A 16,842-nucleotide genomic window follows, 5' to 3' on the forward strand; every position below is an offset into this window, starting at 1 on the left:
TACACACCTTTAGTACTGTCTGTCTGCCAAAGCCACCATGACCCAAACTTCATATTTGGCCATGGTTCTTAGCTATGTTGGGAGCATGCGCTGACAAACTTTCAGCCTTTATAAAATAACGTAGTTCTGGCGTTCACTAGCTCTTAGTCTATAAGGCTAAGACCTTTTTTAAAATTAGTTTTTTGAGAGTTAGGTTTTCAAGAGTCAGGTTTTAGGTTCTCCAGATTAATTGCGTCAGCGATTTGCGTCGCTTTCCCAGGTATTTGTTCACGCCAATAGGTCTTCAGGCTGGCGTGGTATTCATTAAGCCGTCCAGGGTGCAGCCCGGAAGCCGACTGCGCCGTCAGAGCCTGCCCGCGATTTATGGCCCGCGCGGCGTAGTGTTGCCAACTGCGTGCATAGGAAAAGCACTATTATAGCAACAATACATTTTATTTTCCAACAATTCATTTTCCATTGCAATAAGTAGATGAATGAGCCCTAAATTGAACTAGGAAAAGTTACCTTTCCTAGTTGCACAACTTTTTTTATTTGGTTCAAGAAAACATTTGACGCCGAATTTACATTTTTTTTCTCGTTTCGCGGCTGAGTTGCACTATGCTACTTTAACTTTGACAAAAGTCAAAAATCTGTCAAACTCCATACAAAAAGCAACGGATATTATTGTTACGGTTTAAAAAAGGTGGTGTAACTCAGATTTGGTCATTTGTGGCTGTCCACTGCTGAACATATGCCTCCCTCAAGGAAGGGACATTTATTTATTTACAAAGCTTCATTCTTCTGTTATCTAACCAAGCAATTCTTTTTTATTGTTACTAAAGTCCCATAACTGGCAACACTAGCGAGCTTCTGGACGCAGAGTGATCGCGTCGACTGTTCGGATCCCTAATAAATAACTAGCGTTTCGTGTAAAGCGACATTGCCAGTTTTTTGCCTCTAAACTGTACTAACATTGAATTGTTGGGCTGTAAATTCAGTTTAGAGCGGTAGACTATGTGTGCCCCGAATGAAATACACTTACGGGCGAGTAATAAAAGCGGAATGAAGTCCGAAGTTTTATTTGAATGAGAAAGATGTCGCTGGTCGAAGAATGTATTTTAAAGTATAATACAAATAATGTATTTGATTACTTATATTTACATTATAATTATTATGATAGTTAAGTAAAACAATAGTGATTGACTTGTGTCTGAAATGGTTAATAACGGGACTCTATGACTCTACTCTATACACATAAATAATTATCTAAGATAATACTAATGAAGACATAGTAGTAGACATATTAAGTACAGGCAATTTTTTTCACGGATGATTTCAATCATGATTAATGACAAACTTTTAAACATATACACACACGAAATTAACACGTTTGAACAACAAAGAAACAACACTTTACCATGTGCACTGTATCCAATAAGAAAGTACCGAAGAGAATAAATTCTAAAGATAACAAGATAATCGCGTCCGAAGTTTCCTATTGTAAGTTTAAGTGGAGCGGAGCCGGGTGAGACAATTTAATCTTGTCGGCCTCAGCGACCTGGGATAGTTCTTAAACGGCTAGACCAGGGATGGCGAACCTTTATGTAGCAATGTGCCATTATTCTAAAAGAAATGTTTGATGTATTCATACGTCGGTATTCTATGAGGACTCACAATGCGCGTGGACGCACAGGGTCACACACGAACCAATCACAGAGCTCTATTCAACGCTGTGCATTCGATTTGCTGCTTCACTTAAGCAAGCATCGTTTGTGAATATAGGTGATAGACGTGCCACTTGAATGCTAGCAATGAGGGAGCATCGTACAAGAGTGGCGCCACTGGCGAGTGACAGCACCTTAGTCTGCAGTGATGCCAACTGATGAGGGCATATACGATAGCCCTCATTCAAAACACATAATTTTACTATATTATTTCATACTGAATTTTGGGGTGATTGGTGGCGTGTCCTAAATATTTAGGCGTGTGCCATCAATGGCACGCGTACCATTGGCTCGCCATCCCTGGGCTAGACTTTCTTTGTCATCTATCTAGTGAGTCTAATTCGCTTTTAAAACTCTTAACCGAATCGCCCCCAGTTAATAAACTGTTTTAAACGTGTATTTTTTAAACTGCGACCTAATTGGTTTACCTTTGTTACGTAATTACAAGAACGCTGTTAGAACTGCTCCAACATTGTTGAATAAACTTTGCTACTGGGTAATTTAGATGATAAAAAACGCTTTTTTATTGAAGTCTATTTAACTGGTAATTAACAAGGTCCCTTTGATGTGCGTTTATTTTAGAAAAATGTTCTTTAAGATCGGTCGTAGCGGCGTTTAAGCGGCGACATTTAAGATTGTTGTTTTATAATATGCTCGTACCTTTAGGGGCTGACTTTGCAATCGAGATAACTTTTAACTCAAGAATAAAATTTACGTTTTGACATAAAAAAAACTCCAAGGCAAGTTGCACCACCTAATTTTAACCGTAACTATAACGATGACCAGTGTTTTTTGTATGGAGTTTGACAGACTTTTGACGTTGGTAAAGTTAAAGTAAGATGATGCAAGCAACCCATCATTAACGTAAACTTAATAGGTACTGCAGACAAAAGTTATTTGGCGATTGAAAAAAAGTTCATAAGCTATAATAAAACATGAATCACGCAAAACTCAATATCAGAAAAATTTCAACTTCTTAATTAGTTTCACTAAAATTGTCCTTTGAAGTTTGAACTAAGCTGACAAAAGTGAGTTGAGCTTTTAAGCTTCAAAAGCTATGTTCGTAGTTATATTTCATTGTGCGCTTGGCTCCGTTTGTTTCCGTAAGCTCATCTTTAGCTTTATACAAAGCTCGGTTAGAATACATGTATGACAGTTCCTGAAGGTTGTATTCAGCGCCGGTATTAATTAATAATTCAAAGGATGGTGTGGAAATTGATACTACGGCTTAATTCATTATTCTCGTGATTAAACAGTGATTGAGACGAGAATGAGGAAGCGTATTTATACATATAATTTCATCAAGTGTTTTCTAAATATTATACAAGTACTATCGGCAACAGTGTTAACTGCCCATTGCCAGTCATGTCATCTCGTTCTATCGCAAAGAATCACCATTTGATTAGAGTGAGAGCAAAAACGGAAATGGATAGTTAACAGTGTGGCAGTGTGTACAAGTAAGTGTGTTTATCCGTCATTTGGTATCTCTATTATAACTTAATTTGGAACTAATAAATGGTGCAGTGTAAAATGTGTAATATTAGAAATTGACACTAAGTAAATGGCTTGAAGATTATTGCTTTTATTGCATTTACTCACATGGTCTGTAGTAGATTAAATATTTGTTTCAATACTAGGTTTTGCCAGATCGGTTAATGAAGATCACAAGCTATGAAGCCGTCTTGATATACAAATATAACCAAATTATAATACTAATAAATATTTGTGTTCCAAGTTTGTCCCTACCAATTGTCAAGACAGTTGATTGTTGAACAACGTACTTAGTCATTATGTTCCTTTGTGTTCAGCGGAGAGTCACAATCGCGAAGACTGTCCAAGCAAGGCCTACAGCTGTCATTGTTTCGAATAACTCGAGAAAGTCTTGAACAAAAACTTTGGCGAGGAGCCGGCGAGTTGTTTCAATATTTAGAATAATTGTATTTTTTACTTTATTTCACTTTTCATTTTTAGATATTATTCTGAATTTAAATTTTTTAAAACTATTCCGGTAATGTAAAACAACACATGAAAGACTAATTTACATCAGGATTTCTTTGATGTTTTTGATGTCGTAAGCAGCTGTGAATTACGAGTAGGTACATTTGTTGTTCCTTCGGATCAGTACGGCTAGTATGAAAAACTTTCGAGTTCGTATCGTTTGCGTATTCGACAAAATTCGATACTCAATCTTCGAATTAAACGATAACGTGATAATTTTGATTCTCAAAATAAGTAAGTTTCGTGGAACTATTTCTCATACTAAGTTCACTTTACGACACGTTCACAACACAAAGTATTTTCTTTGTGTTTGTGAACTACGCGCCTAGTTGTTTCTATTAATAGGGCATGCGATAAACCAGGAATTATGTTTTGTCCAGACCGTAAGGTAAATGAGCCAGTAAACGTTACAATCGATTTTTTCCGTATCGATACCATTGAATCGAGTGATGGTTCTTTCATTCGCGGAGTTAATTAAAATGTCTATTATTTTCGTTGTTCTCTGTGTTATTCCCAGAAGAAGCGACAACAATAAATTCCCAGTATTGCGTCATTCATACTTTATTTGCTTTATACCGGCTTACCTGCGAATGTAATATTCTTGGAACGCCATTTTCTACTTTATTGCTGATATGCAATACGAATTTGTTCAAATAGAATTAATGCTTTCAGGATTTTACTACTTCATCAATGCTCTAACAAGCTCTACGTGCAGTCTACAGCACATCACATATAGGTAGGTATATTTGTTTAAAAAATATATGGTATCACAGTGTTTACCTTCATGTGCAATAACGATCAATTTTTACTTTCAGTGATTAGGGCTGATTTTTCAATCGACGGCTAACTTTAACTGAAGATTAAGTTTGGCATATTGACAGTTTTAGTATGGGAAATATGTGAAAAATCTGCTCTTAGTTAACAAATACTCGGTCTAATCGGTCTTCATTCTGTGCTAGGTCGTATAATAGCCCCACTACTTGGCTTTGAAACATAATAGGTGCTAAAAGCCACCTACCTGGCTACAAACACCTAGTCCCATTGCACATGACTTCAAAGAAACCTCACACTCCCGCTAGTTCAAAGAATATCGACTACGGCTAGCGTGCAAGCCCGCCAGCCACTTAGTTTAATATTAATTGCTTGTTACAACAGGTTAAATCAGTTTACTTTGCTCAACCTACGAACTTTTAAACTGAAAATGTACCTACAATAAAACAATAAACGATGTAAACTCGATCAATTCGTTGTACAATGCAATATCACGGTACGAATACCCTGTTCGTTTGTAGAAACATATCACGGTATTGTTTACTTTAAAAGCATGACCTTAGTGCGATACAGTATAATGGCTACCGACCTAATTTTATATAGGTATTTCATAACAAAAAAGGGAGCGGAACAATATTCCATTGACAAGGCAAAGTAAGGATTTCGTATTCCTGTTGGATTTGCCTATTGTTATTCACGACCCGAGATATCAATACCCATTGATATTCAAAAGAATACTTACCCTAGTTTTGAGCTCGCATAATATACACAATAGTGACACGACCGCGGTAAAGAGCGGTACCGTGCTTCTGATTTTATTGAAATCTGGTCTAGATTTATTAACATCGTGGTTTCAACCGGTGCTAATGACTCGTGTTACAACTCATAAAACTCATTTGTTTCTGCAAATAGGCTTTAAAAAACATAACCCTCCTTCTGGCGCAGTCGGGTAAAAAGCACTTTTACACGTCCCAGTATTAACCCTACTACTGCTTCAGGACAATAAATGGGCCAGTGCTATAAAAATATACTCTCGTAATCTGAAGGTACCGAATTCGATTCTAGGAGAGACTACTAAAATAAAAGTCACAGATCGGTTAAGACACTTCAGAATGAAAATAAATGAAAATAATAATTATGCTTAGCTTGAAATATTAAAAAACCAAACTGAAGCCTATGATAATGCGTCTGTTTATTCAAATTATGGCGTCAAACATAAAATCCTGTGTCTCGTAGGGGTCGTAGTGTTAATCTCTTTAAAAGCACCAGTAAGCCAATACATGATTTTCCGCCGCTACATAATGCCCAAACAAATAGGTATCCATTCCGGCGCTCCACTCAACTCGCGTAAAAATTCAGCAACCGCTGTAATTCAGCTTAATTCGGTGTAAAACATCCGTGTTTTTGCAGCGAGCGCACTAAAAAACTTTTACAGAATGCCGACTATGCTATAGTGTTACATGTTTAATAAAAATAAATGGATTCAAAAAGCGTAAGTCTTGGAAGGAGGCGCTCCTTCTTTTGTAGCGAGCCCGTGAAGCTTCGCTAATTAATTACACAATACTAGGGCATCTTTACGAGGAAAATCGTAACATCCGAGGCACACAATCTTAAGGAGCTTTGGTGTGAGCCCGAATAATTCAAAGGGTTCGGGCCCTAATTAATCAGGCTCCCTCAGGCCTGCGCTATGCACCTGAGACGATGAACTACGTTAATTTGTATTTATAACCGACTAAAACTATTTCACACTTGAGATATCTGAGGGATCTCATCTACAGCTCGTCGTAAAACGGCGGTGTTTCACGTGAACTGCTTACTCTGTTTTTGGGTACGAGTATTTCTATGTTATAATTAAGTTTTGTTGAAGAAAATTAAATAATTATGTTTGAACGAAAGTGTGTGACAAACACGATTATTTTCTTCCCTTTCTTTAAGGTAGAGCAAAAATATAACCATTTCATTTTCCCATTACTCTAGGTACATTAAAACGATACTTTACATACTATAGTACGAGTAGTAGTTATTAGTATTTTTGCGTTTAAGAGATGCATCCGACATATCCAGTGCAAAAGGTAATAACAACTATTCGAATATATTCCACACAATTAACTCCGAGAGATAAGTCAATTGCATTGCACAAAGTACACATCCGTAATACAAACCATTTGAGGTTGGGAATAGCATAATTACGGTCCGTTCCATAAAATAAACTTTGTACAATCCAGAATTGGAGTACGAACTCTTGGATCGTTGGACCGCTAGATTACACATTCCTAAATCAATTACCGCTGACGAAATAAAAAAAGTTGGCTAAGTTTTAAACGGCGGAGCACTTTAGCAGATAGATTCAATCTAAATTTAATTCCGGACAAAGCGTCTCTGCTGTCCTTAATAGAGTTTCCTGTTGGATTCTTTGCGGATCTTTCGGAGCCAGGATATCCACTTCCGCCCGCCCTCACCGCTGATTTGCACTTGCAGATTTTCATGCATATTAACGAGACTGTTACACGCTCTTGGCGTAAATAAGAGCAGTGGCTAAGTAAATTAAACTTAAAGTTTATGTTCCGTCTCTACGTAAGATTGTTTTAATAAGGTTGTGGCTAGTGTGCTGTGCTGTGTAGCGCTTCCTCTTCATTTGAATAGCCAATTAGTAAGTTGTGAGCATTACCCGAAAAATAGACTACACTAAAGTTTTTGTAGCTTAGTGGTAAAAGCAGTGTTTTGCCATGCGAGGGGACCACAGCATGGTGTCCCGTAGAAATATTTTGATTTTATTTATATGTATGTAATGTACTTAATAGAAGCATTTAAAGGAAGAAATAATATTTAGAAATAACCTTAAACGACACATTTCTCAGTTTTTAAAGTAAAACAGTACAGTCAGTCAGTTTTCACCTAAAAGTTTTCTCACACCTCAACCAACTCTTTATCTTTAATCTTCACTTATGAAAATGAAGAAACAAAAGTAATAGTTAACTTATAAACTATTTAATTAACTTCGCAAATGAAAGAAACATCAGTCGATTCGATTCGATAGCATCGATTCGGAAAAATGCGATTGTTTCATTTCCTGGCTCATTTACCGTATGTTCATCCAATTCATATTTGTTATTTATTTCGGGTTCAATTAATGGAATGGGCGTAGCTGCTTCGTTCCAAGCCGAAAGAAAAATATTTCACGTTCATTTCGGGTGATTTATTTATTTATTTAAGGACAACCAACGCGTGCACGTTACAAATACAAAAATGCAATGCGACACTGTTCAAAGATTTTCATAGTCTTACACAATATATTTCATTAGATACTAATGCCCGTATATACAAACATTACTATGAGGTCTCACAGTGCGCGTGGATGCACAGGGTGACACGTGAACCAATCACAGAGCTCTATTCAACGCTGTACGATCGATTTGCTCCTTCACTTATGCAAGCATCGTTTGTGAATACGGGTGTATAATCTAACAACCAAAGTAAATATAAGCTAGGTTTGAACTTCAACATTCTCCAAGTCTATTGGGAAAAAACGTAATTTTTGGTAGCTTTATTCGTAATTGTTGGAGATCGCCGATATTTCAACATAGAAATTAATACTTATCTAGTATGACAATTAAGACAGTATATTGTGAAAAAGACATCTCTGAATAATGCGAGACACGCGTAATTAACACTGCCGTTGCTTATTGACGGAAAGTGCCCTAGCTCTAAGTATCTTGATCGAGAATAACTCGTAATAAGTGAAATAAGTAGACCCACAGATTCTTCTTTATTGATATTAATGGACGGCGCAATCGTTGTGAGTAATCGGTTGCTCGAGTAATTAATTGAATCCTGACCCGAGTAAACAGCGGTCCGGACCTTGATCTCAAATCGGTATTCAGAGAAAGGAATCGATTTTCTCTGTTTCGTTTGTTCAGCATTAAAGTTGTGAGCTGGGTGCAGGGAGTTTAGCTACACCAACTTTTGTCTGTGTTACCGCTTGGGTGATTTTTTAGTTTGTGTTACAACTGGTTTTTAACTGTCTGACCACATTTTACAGACTGGTAAATGTATACGAATCTCAATACGAATGAAAGTACGACTACGAGTAAAAACTTTATTGTTTACGAAACATAAGTTGATGACGTTTAACATCTACTAGTACCTATTACAATAATTTCCCAAAATAAAATAAGTAATATTTTACATTCTTTCTTTCTTTCTTTTTCACCTTAGAACACTATTTTTATGAGGCAAGAATGAATAAGAATATTGTATTGTTTTTATGTCTACAGAATTTAATAACATATGAACCGCCCGTTTTAAAACTTTCCTGCAACGCATCTAGAAACTATGGGCCATTCTCGTATCAGACTAGAGAAACTGTATAAAGAATATATGAAAAGAGAATCCGAGTAGCGTTGTAGTATGCAAATGACCTAATAAGGAGCGAACCAACGCACGCGAGCACCGGCCAATATAACTTCTACATTCGTTGGTACTTGCGAGACTATTTCAGTCTATTTAAGTTTTGCTACGAAAAGACGCAAGTAGTTATGTTATTTATTTTTGTTTCATTCATCTTCTATCACTGATTGCAATATAGGCTCGACTTTATCAATTAAGTTTGAGCTACAATAGATGTCTAATTTAACATTTCTCTATGACAAACTTGGCCTTTATTGGTTTTCATAAAACCTTTTTCCATTCAGTGATACAGCAGTTACCCGGTGTAGAATAATCTCATAATTTTGTATTCAGTTCCTTCCTTAGCACGTACATCCTTTTTCCATGGCCTTATTATAAAAGTGCTAGAATACCTTCCGAAGATAGGTAATTTAAAATGACATTATTACTTTAGCACGTACCTAATTTCGACAAAGCTCTATCAAAATATAATTTGAAGCTTTTTTATCAAGAGATAATTGAAAGCTGCTTGTAAAACATGTACCTACTATATTATTCTTCAATCAATATGTACCTCTTATGTTATTGATACAGAAAACTTACCAGTACAAAAATACTATCTATTCTTTGAACAAAGTGCGTGGGTTTACTTTGAAGTTATTTCTAAAAGTTTGCAGTTAAATTAGTAAAGTGTGGGGTCGGCCAAGGGTATTTTCAGGTCTGAATAAATGCTGTTAGAGTATACATAATTACATAGAGAGCAAACAATAATAAAATCAATCGTGCGGTTCAAAACGCCGACCCGACTCGCTCCACCGCCACACAGAAGAGAAGATTAAAAATAAAATAATTTCTAAAATGGGCCATACTTAATTTGCATTAACAACTTTAATAAATATAATATTAAACCTTTACCTGGTAGTGGCAGAATTGTTGCCACCATATTTTGAACCTTATTGAGAAAACTTAAGGTACAAAACTAATGAAAAACTCGGCATGGGGCACACTGAAAACCAGCGTCGTGGCCTCCCTCACCGGGGGCCACGGCATATGCTGAGTGGGGTCCCATTGCGATGGGCATCGCTGTGCGACAGGGTGGCACTGTGGGCCCTAAAAGCCCCTTTTTTGTATGGAGTTTTGACGGATTCTATTTTCGATTCGATCAAAAAGTGCGTTTTGTCTAGGGGGGCTGCTTAGTTTACTTGCTCATTCATTGTATGTTTTATGTCACCTCTGTCTTATTTGCTTTTTTTTTTATTTTACCTCTTTTGTCTTTTGTGATGTCCATGGCAATAAATGTTTCATTCTTTCTTTCAAAAATATTTTTCTCTATACCAGTTAAAGGGTTGAGTCAAGAAACAAAAATATTGAATCGATATAATTATTTTACCTAATATAACTAAAAATGGTACTGAAAAGTAATTTTACTTGTATATCTAAATTTTTTCTTTCTTTCGTTCTAAACCCCACCTTTCATCATTATCTTGTCTCGCTAAGGGAAGAATAAAACTCCATTGTAATTTCCCTTTCTCCTGTAATGCTTACATAGTTCATGGTTTCCTGCTTATGAAGTTTCTTTGAAGTCATGTGCCATTACGTGAATCATGTTTTCTGACGAGATGATCCTGTCAGCTATACTTAACCACGATTTATTTTACCAAAGCTCTATTATTTTTAATTTTGTAGACGAGGTAAATTCTAAATATTTTGTAACTAGCTATGCCCATGACTTCGTAAGCGTGAAAATAGTTTGAATAACATTTCCCGTTTTGCAAACTTTTTTTTAATGCTCCGCCCCTATTAGCACAAAAAAAATCGGACACCAGTAGTTTGATAATTATTAGCGCGTTCAAGAAAATAAACAAACTCTTCAGCTTTATACAATACCTAGATAGTAATAAAAAAAAAGATAAAACTTGCTCACTATTTAGCTAATTTCATAAGAACATGCGAAACTAAGTTGTAGTCAGTTTGGAGTAGTAAGGCTGAGTTGCAACACTTGCAACATCTTGACTTTAACAATAGTCAAAAATCTGTCAAACTACAAACTAAAAGCACCGGATAATGTTAAAGTTACAGTGAAAGTAAGTTGGTGCAACTCAGCCTTAGTGTAGTGCGGTTCGCTTACTTATTCAGTTTTATTTGTGTGCCTTGCCCTAAGACTTATAATAAATAATAATTAATTGTATTCATAAAGAAGTCGTTCAACTACTAAGTATATGCCTACGCGCGGGTCTTTTAGTTTTAGGAGACAGTAGAATGCGGACCGAGGCTCTATTCAGGTTTAAACTTCTTTAGGCATAGTACCACAAGATAAATGCGATTATTATTTAATCATCAATTAGTGACTATTAATGTTGTTATTTTAATTAGTAATAAATATGAGTGTTGTGGCAATATTATGAGCCAATGACGACAAGAACCGAAGTCTTGATATCAATTGCGGTGAAATTTCGTAGCAACAATTAAAGTTTCCTTCAGTAATTTGCTCCCTACCTATGCACGTTGGCTATCATATTAATTGACTCACTACTCAATATCTTTGCTTCCCAAATTCATCCAAATTATGGACACATTCGAGCCAGCCGGAGTCACTGACATTCCCCCAAACCCAGCGTTTTGCTTTACGTCTAAAACTATGTTTGCCCAGGCTTAAACTATGACAAATTAAACAGTTTTCTCTTAGTCTGAGGGGCAAATTTTAATCTATGCTTACACTTTACTTTGTCAAAGGACCTTTAAGTTTCGTCTGTTATTTTGTACGGAGAGCTGAAAGCTCGATCTTAATATTTTTCCACATGAAAGCCTGCCTTAAGTATGCATTAGCCAAGCTTAAAAGGTTTTAAACCATAATTCTACTTTATGATTGTTGGCGACAGATCTGGTAACACCGATGCTAGGCCGTGGTCTATGGACTGCAGCCTAGCAACGGTGTTAGCCATCTTGTTTTTGGATAAAAATTCTGTTGCTTTGCCTTTTGTGCTTTTTATGTGATCTGAATACAGTTTCCTGTTTAAAGCTGAGCATTTTCCATTTACGTAGCTAACATTCTGTTTCGAGCCGGATCTGATTTAAAAACCAGTTTTTCAAAATTCTAAATTCTTTTGCTACAAAATGCTTACAAGATCACAGGCCCGTGAGGCCAAAAGCCAGGCTCGCTCCTCATCCTCTGCGTCATCGGCCACAACAGTCGCCCGCCTCAAGGCCGCGGAAGCGGCTCGCAAACAACATCTTGCTGAAATTGCGAAGCGGGAGGCTGAAGCCGCAGCCGCTACCGCTGCAGCCGCGGCCGCTACTGCTGCAGCTGTCGCGGCGGCTGAGCGAGAGGCCGCAGACGCCACTTTTGAAGCGACTGTCGCGGCTATTGAGGCAGAGGAAGTAGTCAGTGCCAGGAGCAGAGCCACAGCCGACTGGGTTGAGAGAACTTTTACAGGAGCAGCTTCAGTCGCAGCTAGTGAGCCGCCCGAAGAGGGTTTGCCGTGTGGACACGGTGAGGTTGATGTTTCCGTGCATCCTGCACCGGTTGCGGAGCAGATGCACGACGCCTCACGACGTTCACCGGAGATCACTCGCCAGCTGCATAAAGAGGCCCTGCGCTTTGATTCGTGTCCCCAGGAAGGCAATAACGGTAACGTCAGCAAGGCCCCGGTAAGTGATATCACGAAACTGGCAGAAGCTTTGGTGTCATTGGCTAAACCGAACGTAAAGGCTTGTAATACTGAGCTTCCCAAGTTCAGCGGCCACGTCTCGGACTGGCTTTTATTTAAGCGGTCATTCCATGACACCAAAGCCTATTTCAGTGCAGGCGAGAACATAGCAAGATTACGCAATGCTTTGTGCGGGGATGCCAAAGAGGCGGTGCTTGCCCTCTTGCTATGTGCTTCTGACCCCGAGCCTGTAATGCTTTCTTTAGAGTCGCGTTTTGCTCGGCCTCAACAAATTGTTCTTAGTGAACTTAATTCAATAAGAAGCCTACCAAAAGTTGGGACTCATCCTAATGCATTGGCTATTTTTGCTAGCAAAGTAAGAAACTGCGTTAGTGTAGTCAATTTATTAAATAATTCACCCTACATACATTCACCAGAGCTTATTCACATTCTAGTGTCAAAATTGACCCCGCTACTGCAAAGCAAGTGGTGCGACTACGCTGCGGAGCGCTGCCTGCCCGGTCATCCGCAAATTGAAGTCTTCGCGCGCTTCCTGGAGGTGGAAGCCGATAAACAAGCGAATTTCGGCCCGTGTGACATCTTCAACGCTCCACATCAAGGCGACAGGCCTAGGGCGGCGACACCACAGCATACTGGATATCCGCAGCGCAGTAACTCGTATCCGTTCCGCATTACACAGGCTCATCATCACACATTGAGTTATAATGTACTACGTACTAGAGAAGACATGTCAACTAGNCCAGGCTCATCATCACACAGTTTCGTTTCCATCTGCAGTACCATCAAATTTGCCATCACCTGGCAATGGTGGACCCTTGCAGTGCTTGTATTGTGCTGCCGGAGACCATGGCATCAAGACGTGCTCGAAGTTCGTAGCCCTAAACGTGTCTGATCGGGTAGCATGGGTTCGCGAAAATAAAACTTGTACAAAATGTCTACGCAGGGGCAAGCACAATTACAAGTACTGCAGGGCCAAGCCATGCGGAGTCGACGGATGTGAAGAGTTCCATCATAGACTTCTGCATTTAAGTAAATTTTCACAATCACAAATTCATAATGTAAATAATGTAAATAATGTCATGTCACCCGTCAGTCAAACTCCGTTGACATCAACGTCTGTCAATCCTTCTGACAAACAAAAAGAAAGAAATATTTCAAAGGAGGTTTTGACTAAAGTCAGTGAGTTGTCATCAAATTCCGTTTCTATGGATCGGAATCACGCAGGTTCGGGTGCCGCATATTCTTGCATGCCGAAAAGCGAGTGTGCAACCAATATTCTTCTAAAAGTTGTACCAGTGGTACTTTCTGGCCCAAAAGGCGTAATAAATTCGTTCGCTCTTTTAGATGATGGATCTACGGTAACCCTCCTTGATTCGGAGTTGGCAGAGCAGCTAGGTGTTACCGGGATCGAGGAAAGTATGACTATTGATACAATCACTGGCACAACGAGTAACATTCCGGTCAAATTCATCGACTTTGATATTCGCGGCAAGCACGGCGATGAGACATACCGGGTCCATAAAGGTCGTGCCATTCCTAATTTAAAGCTGCGACCTCAGGAGGTAACGATTTCTGACACGAATTTCAATCATCTTCGGGACTTATCTGAAGACTTGATCTTTAGCATGGCGACTCCTAAGGTGCTTATAGGGACCTCAGATTGGCCCTTGCTGATTTGAGGTCCCTATAAGCACCTTAGGAGCCAATCTGGTAACACCGGTGCTAGGCCGTGGTCTATGGACTGCAGCCTAGCAACGGTGTTAGCCATCTTGTTTTTGGATAATAATTCTGTTGCTTTGCCTTTTTGTGCTTTTTATGTGATCTGAATACAGTTTCGTATTTTAAGCTGAGCATTTTCCATTTACGTAGCTAACATTCTGTTTCGAGCCGGAGACCATGGAATCAAGACGTGCTCGAAGTTCGTAGCCCTAAACGTGCCTGATCGGGTAGCATGGGTTCGCGAAAATAAAACTTGTACAAAATGTCTACGCAGGGGCAAGCACAATTACAAGTACTGCAGGGCCAAGCCATGCGGAGTCGACGGATGTGAAGAATTCCATCATAGACTTCTGCATTTATGTAAATTTTCGCAATCACACATTCAAAATGTAAATAATGTAAATAATGTCATGTCACCCGTCAGTCAAACTCCGTTGACATCAACGTCTGTCAATCTTTCTGACAAACAAAAAGAAAGAAATATTTCAAAGGAGGTTTTGACTAAAGTCAGTGAGTTGTCATCAAATTCCGTTTCTATGGATCGGAATCACGCAGGTTCGGGTGCCGCATATTCTTGCATGCCAAAAAGCGAGTGTGCTTCTAATATTCNTCAAACCTTTTGACAAACAAAAAGAAAGAAATATTTCAAAGGAGGTTTTGACTAAAATCAGTGAGTTGTCATCAAATTCCGTTTCGATGGATCGGAATCACGCAGGTTCGGGTGCCGCATATTCTTGCATGCCGAAAAACGAGAGTGCAACCAGTATTCTTCTAAAAGTTGTACCAGTGGTACTTTCTGGCCCAAAAGGCGAAATAAATTCATTCGCTCTTTTAGATGATGGGTCTACGGTAACCCTCCTTGATTCGGAGTTGGCAGAGCAGCTAGGTGTTACCGGGATCGAGGAAAGTATGACTATTGATACAATCACTGGCACAACGAGTAACATTCCGGTCAAGTTCATCGACTTTGATATTCGCGGAAAGCACGGGAATGAGACGTATCGGGTTCATAAAGCTCGTGCCATTCCTAATTTAAAGCTGCGACCTCAGGAGGTAACGATTACTGACACGAATTTCAATCATCTCCGGGACTTATCTGAAGACTTGATCTTTAGCATGGCGACTCCTAAGGTGCTTATAGGGACCTCGGATTGGCCCTTGCTGATTTCCCGGGAGAATAGAGTGGGCAACGCGCATGAGCCGGTGGCCACTCGCACCGCTTTAGGTTGGGTTGTATTCGGGGAGGTGCCGCGCAGCGTTTTTTTTACCCATTCTTTCAATCACGTGTCAGACAACAAACTGGACAGTCTCATTAAGTATTATTATGAACTAGACTTTTTAGGCATCAAACATGAAAACAAAGTTAACAAGGAAGATGCTAGGGCCATCAGCATATTAGAGTCAACAACACGTAGGCTCGAAAATGGGAGGTTCGAAGTCGGTCTGCCGTGGCGCGAAGACGATTAATTGCGTTGCTTTGTCTTCAGAACGGTTTTCGGATTGGCGGCGCCTACTAAGGACAACCGCACGTGTTTTCCAATTCACGCGTCTCCTGAGAGAACGCGAGACACGCGCGGCCGACACAATCGGCTGTCCCGGTTTGCGTCCGCTACTCGCACGTGACGTCAAGAACGCCGAGTTGTATCTCCTTAAGCAGACTCAACGCGACTCCTTCGCCGAAGAACTCGACTGCCTGATGCAAAATAAGGACATTCCAAAGAGGAGCCGGCTAAACAAGTTGGCTCCCAAGTTATGCCAAGATGGCCTGTTAAGGGCGACCGGCAGAATCAGTTCCGCTCCAGAAGTTGCCATTGAAGCTAAAGAGCCGATTATACTGGACGGCCGACATCCCACGATCAGACTCTTCATCTCTCGTTATCACATTTGGGCCTTACATGGGAACAACGAGACAGTGGTGAACGAACTGCGTCAAAGATTTGCCATTCTGCACCTTCGGCCAGCAGTTCGCTCTATCGCCTTGCAGTGCCGAGTGTGTCGAATGAGGAAAGCCACGCCAACAATTCCACCGATTGGAGATCTGCCCATGGAACGACTACAATATCATCACCGGCCTTTCTCATTCGTCGGATTGGACTATTTCGGTCCGGTGGACGTTGCAGTCAGAAGATCGCGAGAGAAACGGTATGTGGCCCTCTTCACGTGCTTGGTCACAAGGGCCGTACACTTAGAAGTTGTTGGGAATTTGTCAGCGGACAGTGCGATTATGGCCCTCCGCAGATTTATCGCTCGGAGGGGCTGTCCCACCAAAATTCTCTCTGACAATGGGACAGCCTTCGTTGGTGCCAACCGTCTTCTCGAGGAAGCCTGGGCCNACTGATGTCGACCTCAATTTAGATGGGGGTGCACAGAAAAAGGCAGATGTGCGCGTCTTGGGGATGCATTGGAATCCTCGAGACGACACATTTGGTTTTAAAATTGATATTGACATTCCGTTGCCTTCAAAATTTACTAAGCGTCAGGTTCTTAGAGACCTCATGCGTGTCTATGATCCTTTGGGACTTTTACAACCCATAGTGACTCGAGGTAAGATCCTGTTTCAAAGAACGTGGCGGCTAGTAAGTTCTTGGGACGCTCTG

The 16,842-nt window shown here is 39.7% G+C and overlaps 1 protein-coding gene across 1 annotated transcript; it reads left to right on the plus strand.

Annotated features, from left to right (window-relative positions):
• Window positions 1-11,740: 11,740 nt before the first annotated feature.
• LOC114357585 (uncharacterized) lies at window positions 11,741-16,583 on the plus strand. The gene is made up of 4 exons (XM_028311289.1): window positions 11,741-13,219; window positions 13,284-14,053; window positions 15,081-15,470; window positions 15,805-16,583. Exons 1-4 carry the CDS (start codon window positions 11,973-11,975, stop codon window positions 16,581-16,583), a joined length of 3,186 nt encoding a protein of 1,061 aa, XP_028167090.1. The 5' UTR covers window positions 11,741-11,972.
• Window positions 16,584-16,842: the final 259 nt, after the last annotated feature.

Source organism: Ostrinia furnacalis, unplaced genomic scaffold (assembly GCF_004193835.3).
Source record: "Ostrinia furnacalis isolate ACB-3 unplaced genomic scaffold, ASM419383v2 OfSCF3264, whole genome shotgun sequence".
Lineage (NCBI taxonomy): Eukaryota > Metazoa > Arthropoda > Insecta > Lepidoptera > Crambidae > Ostrinia > Ostrinia furnacalis.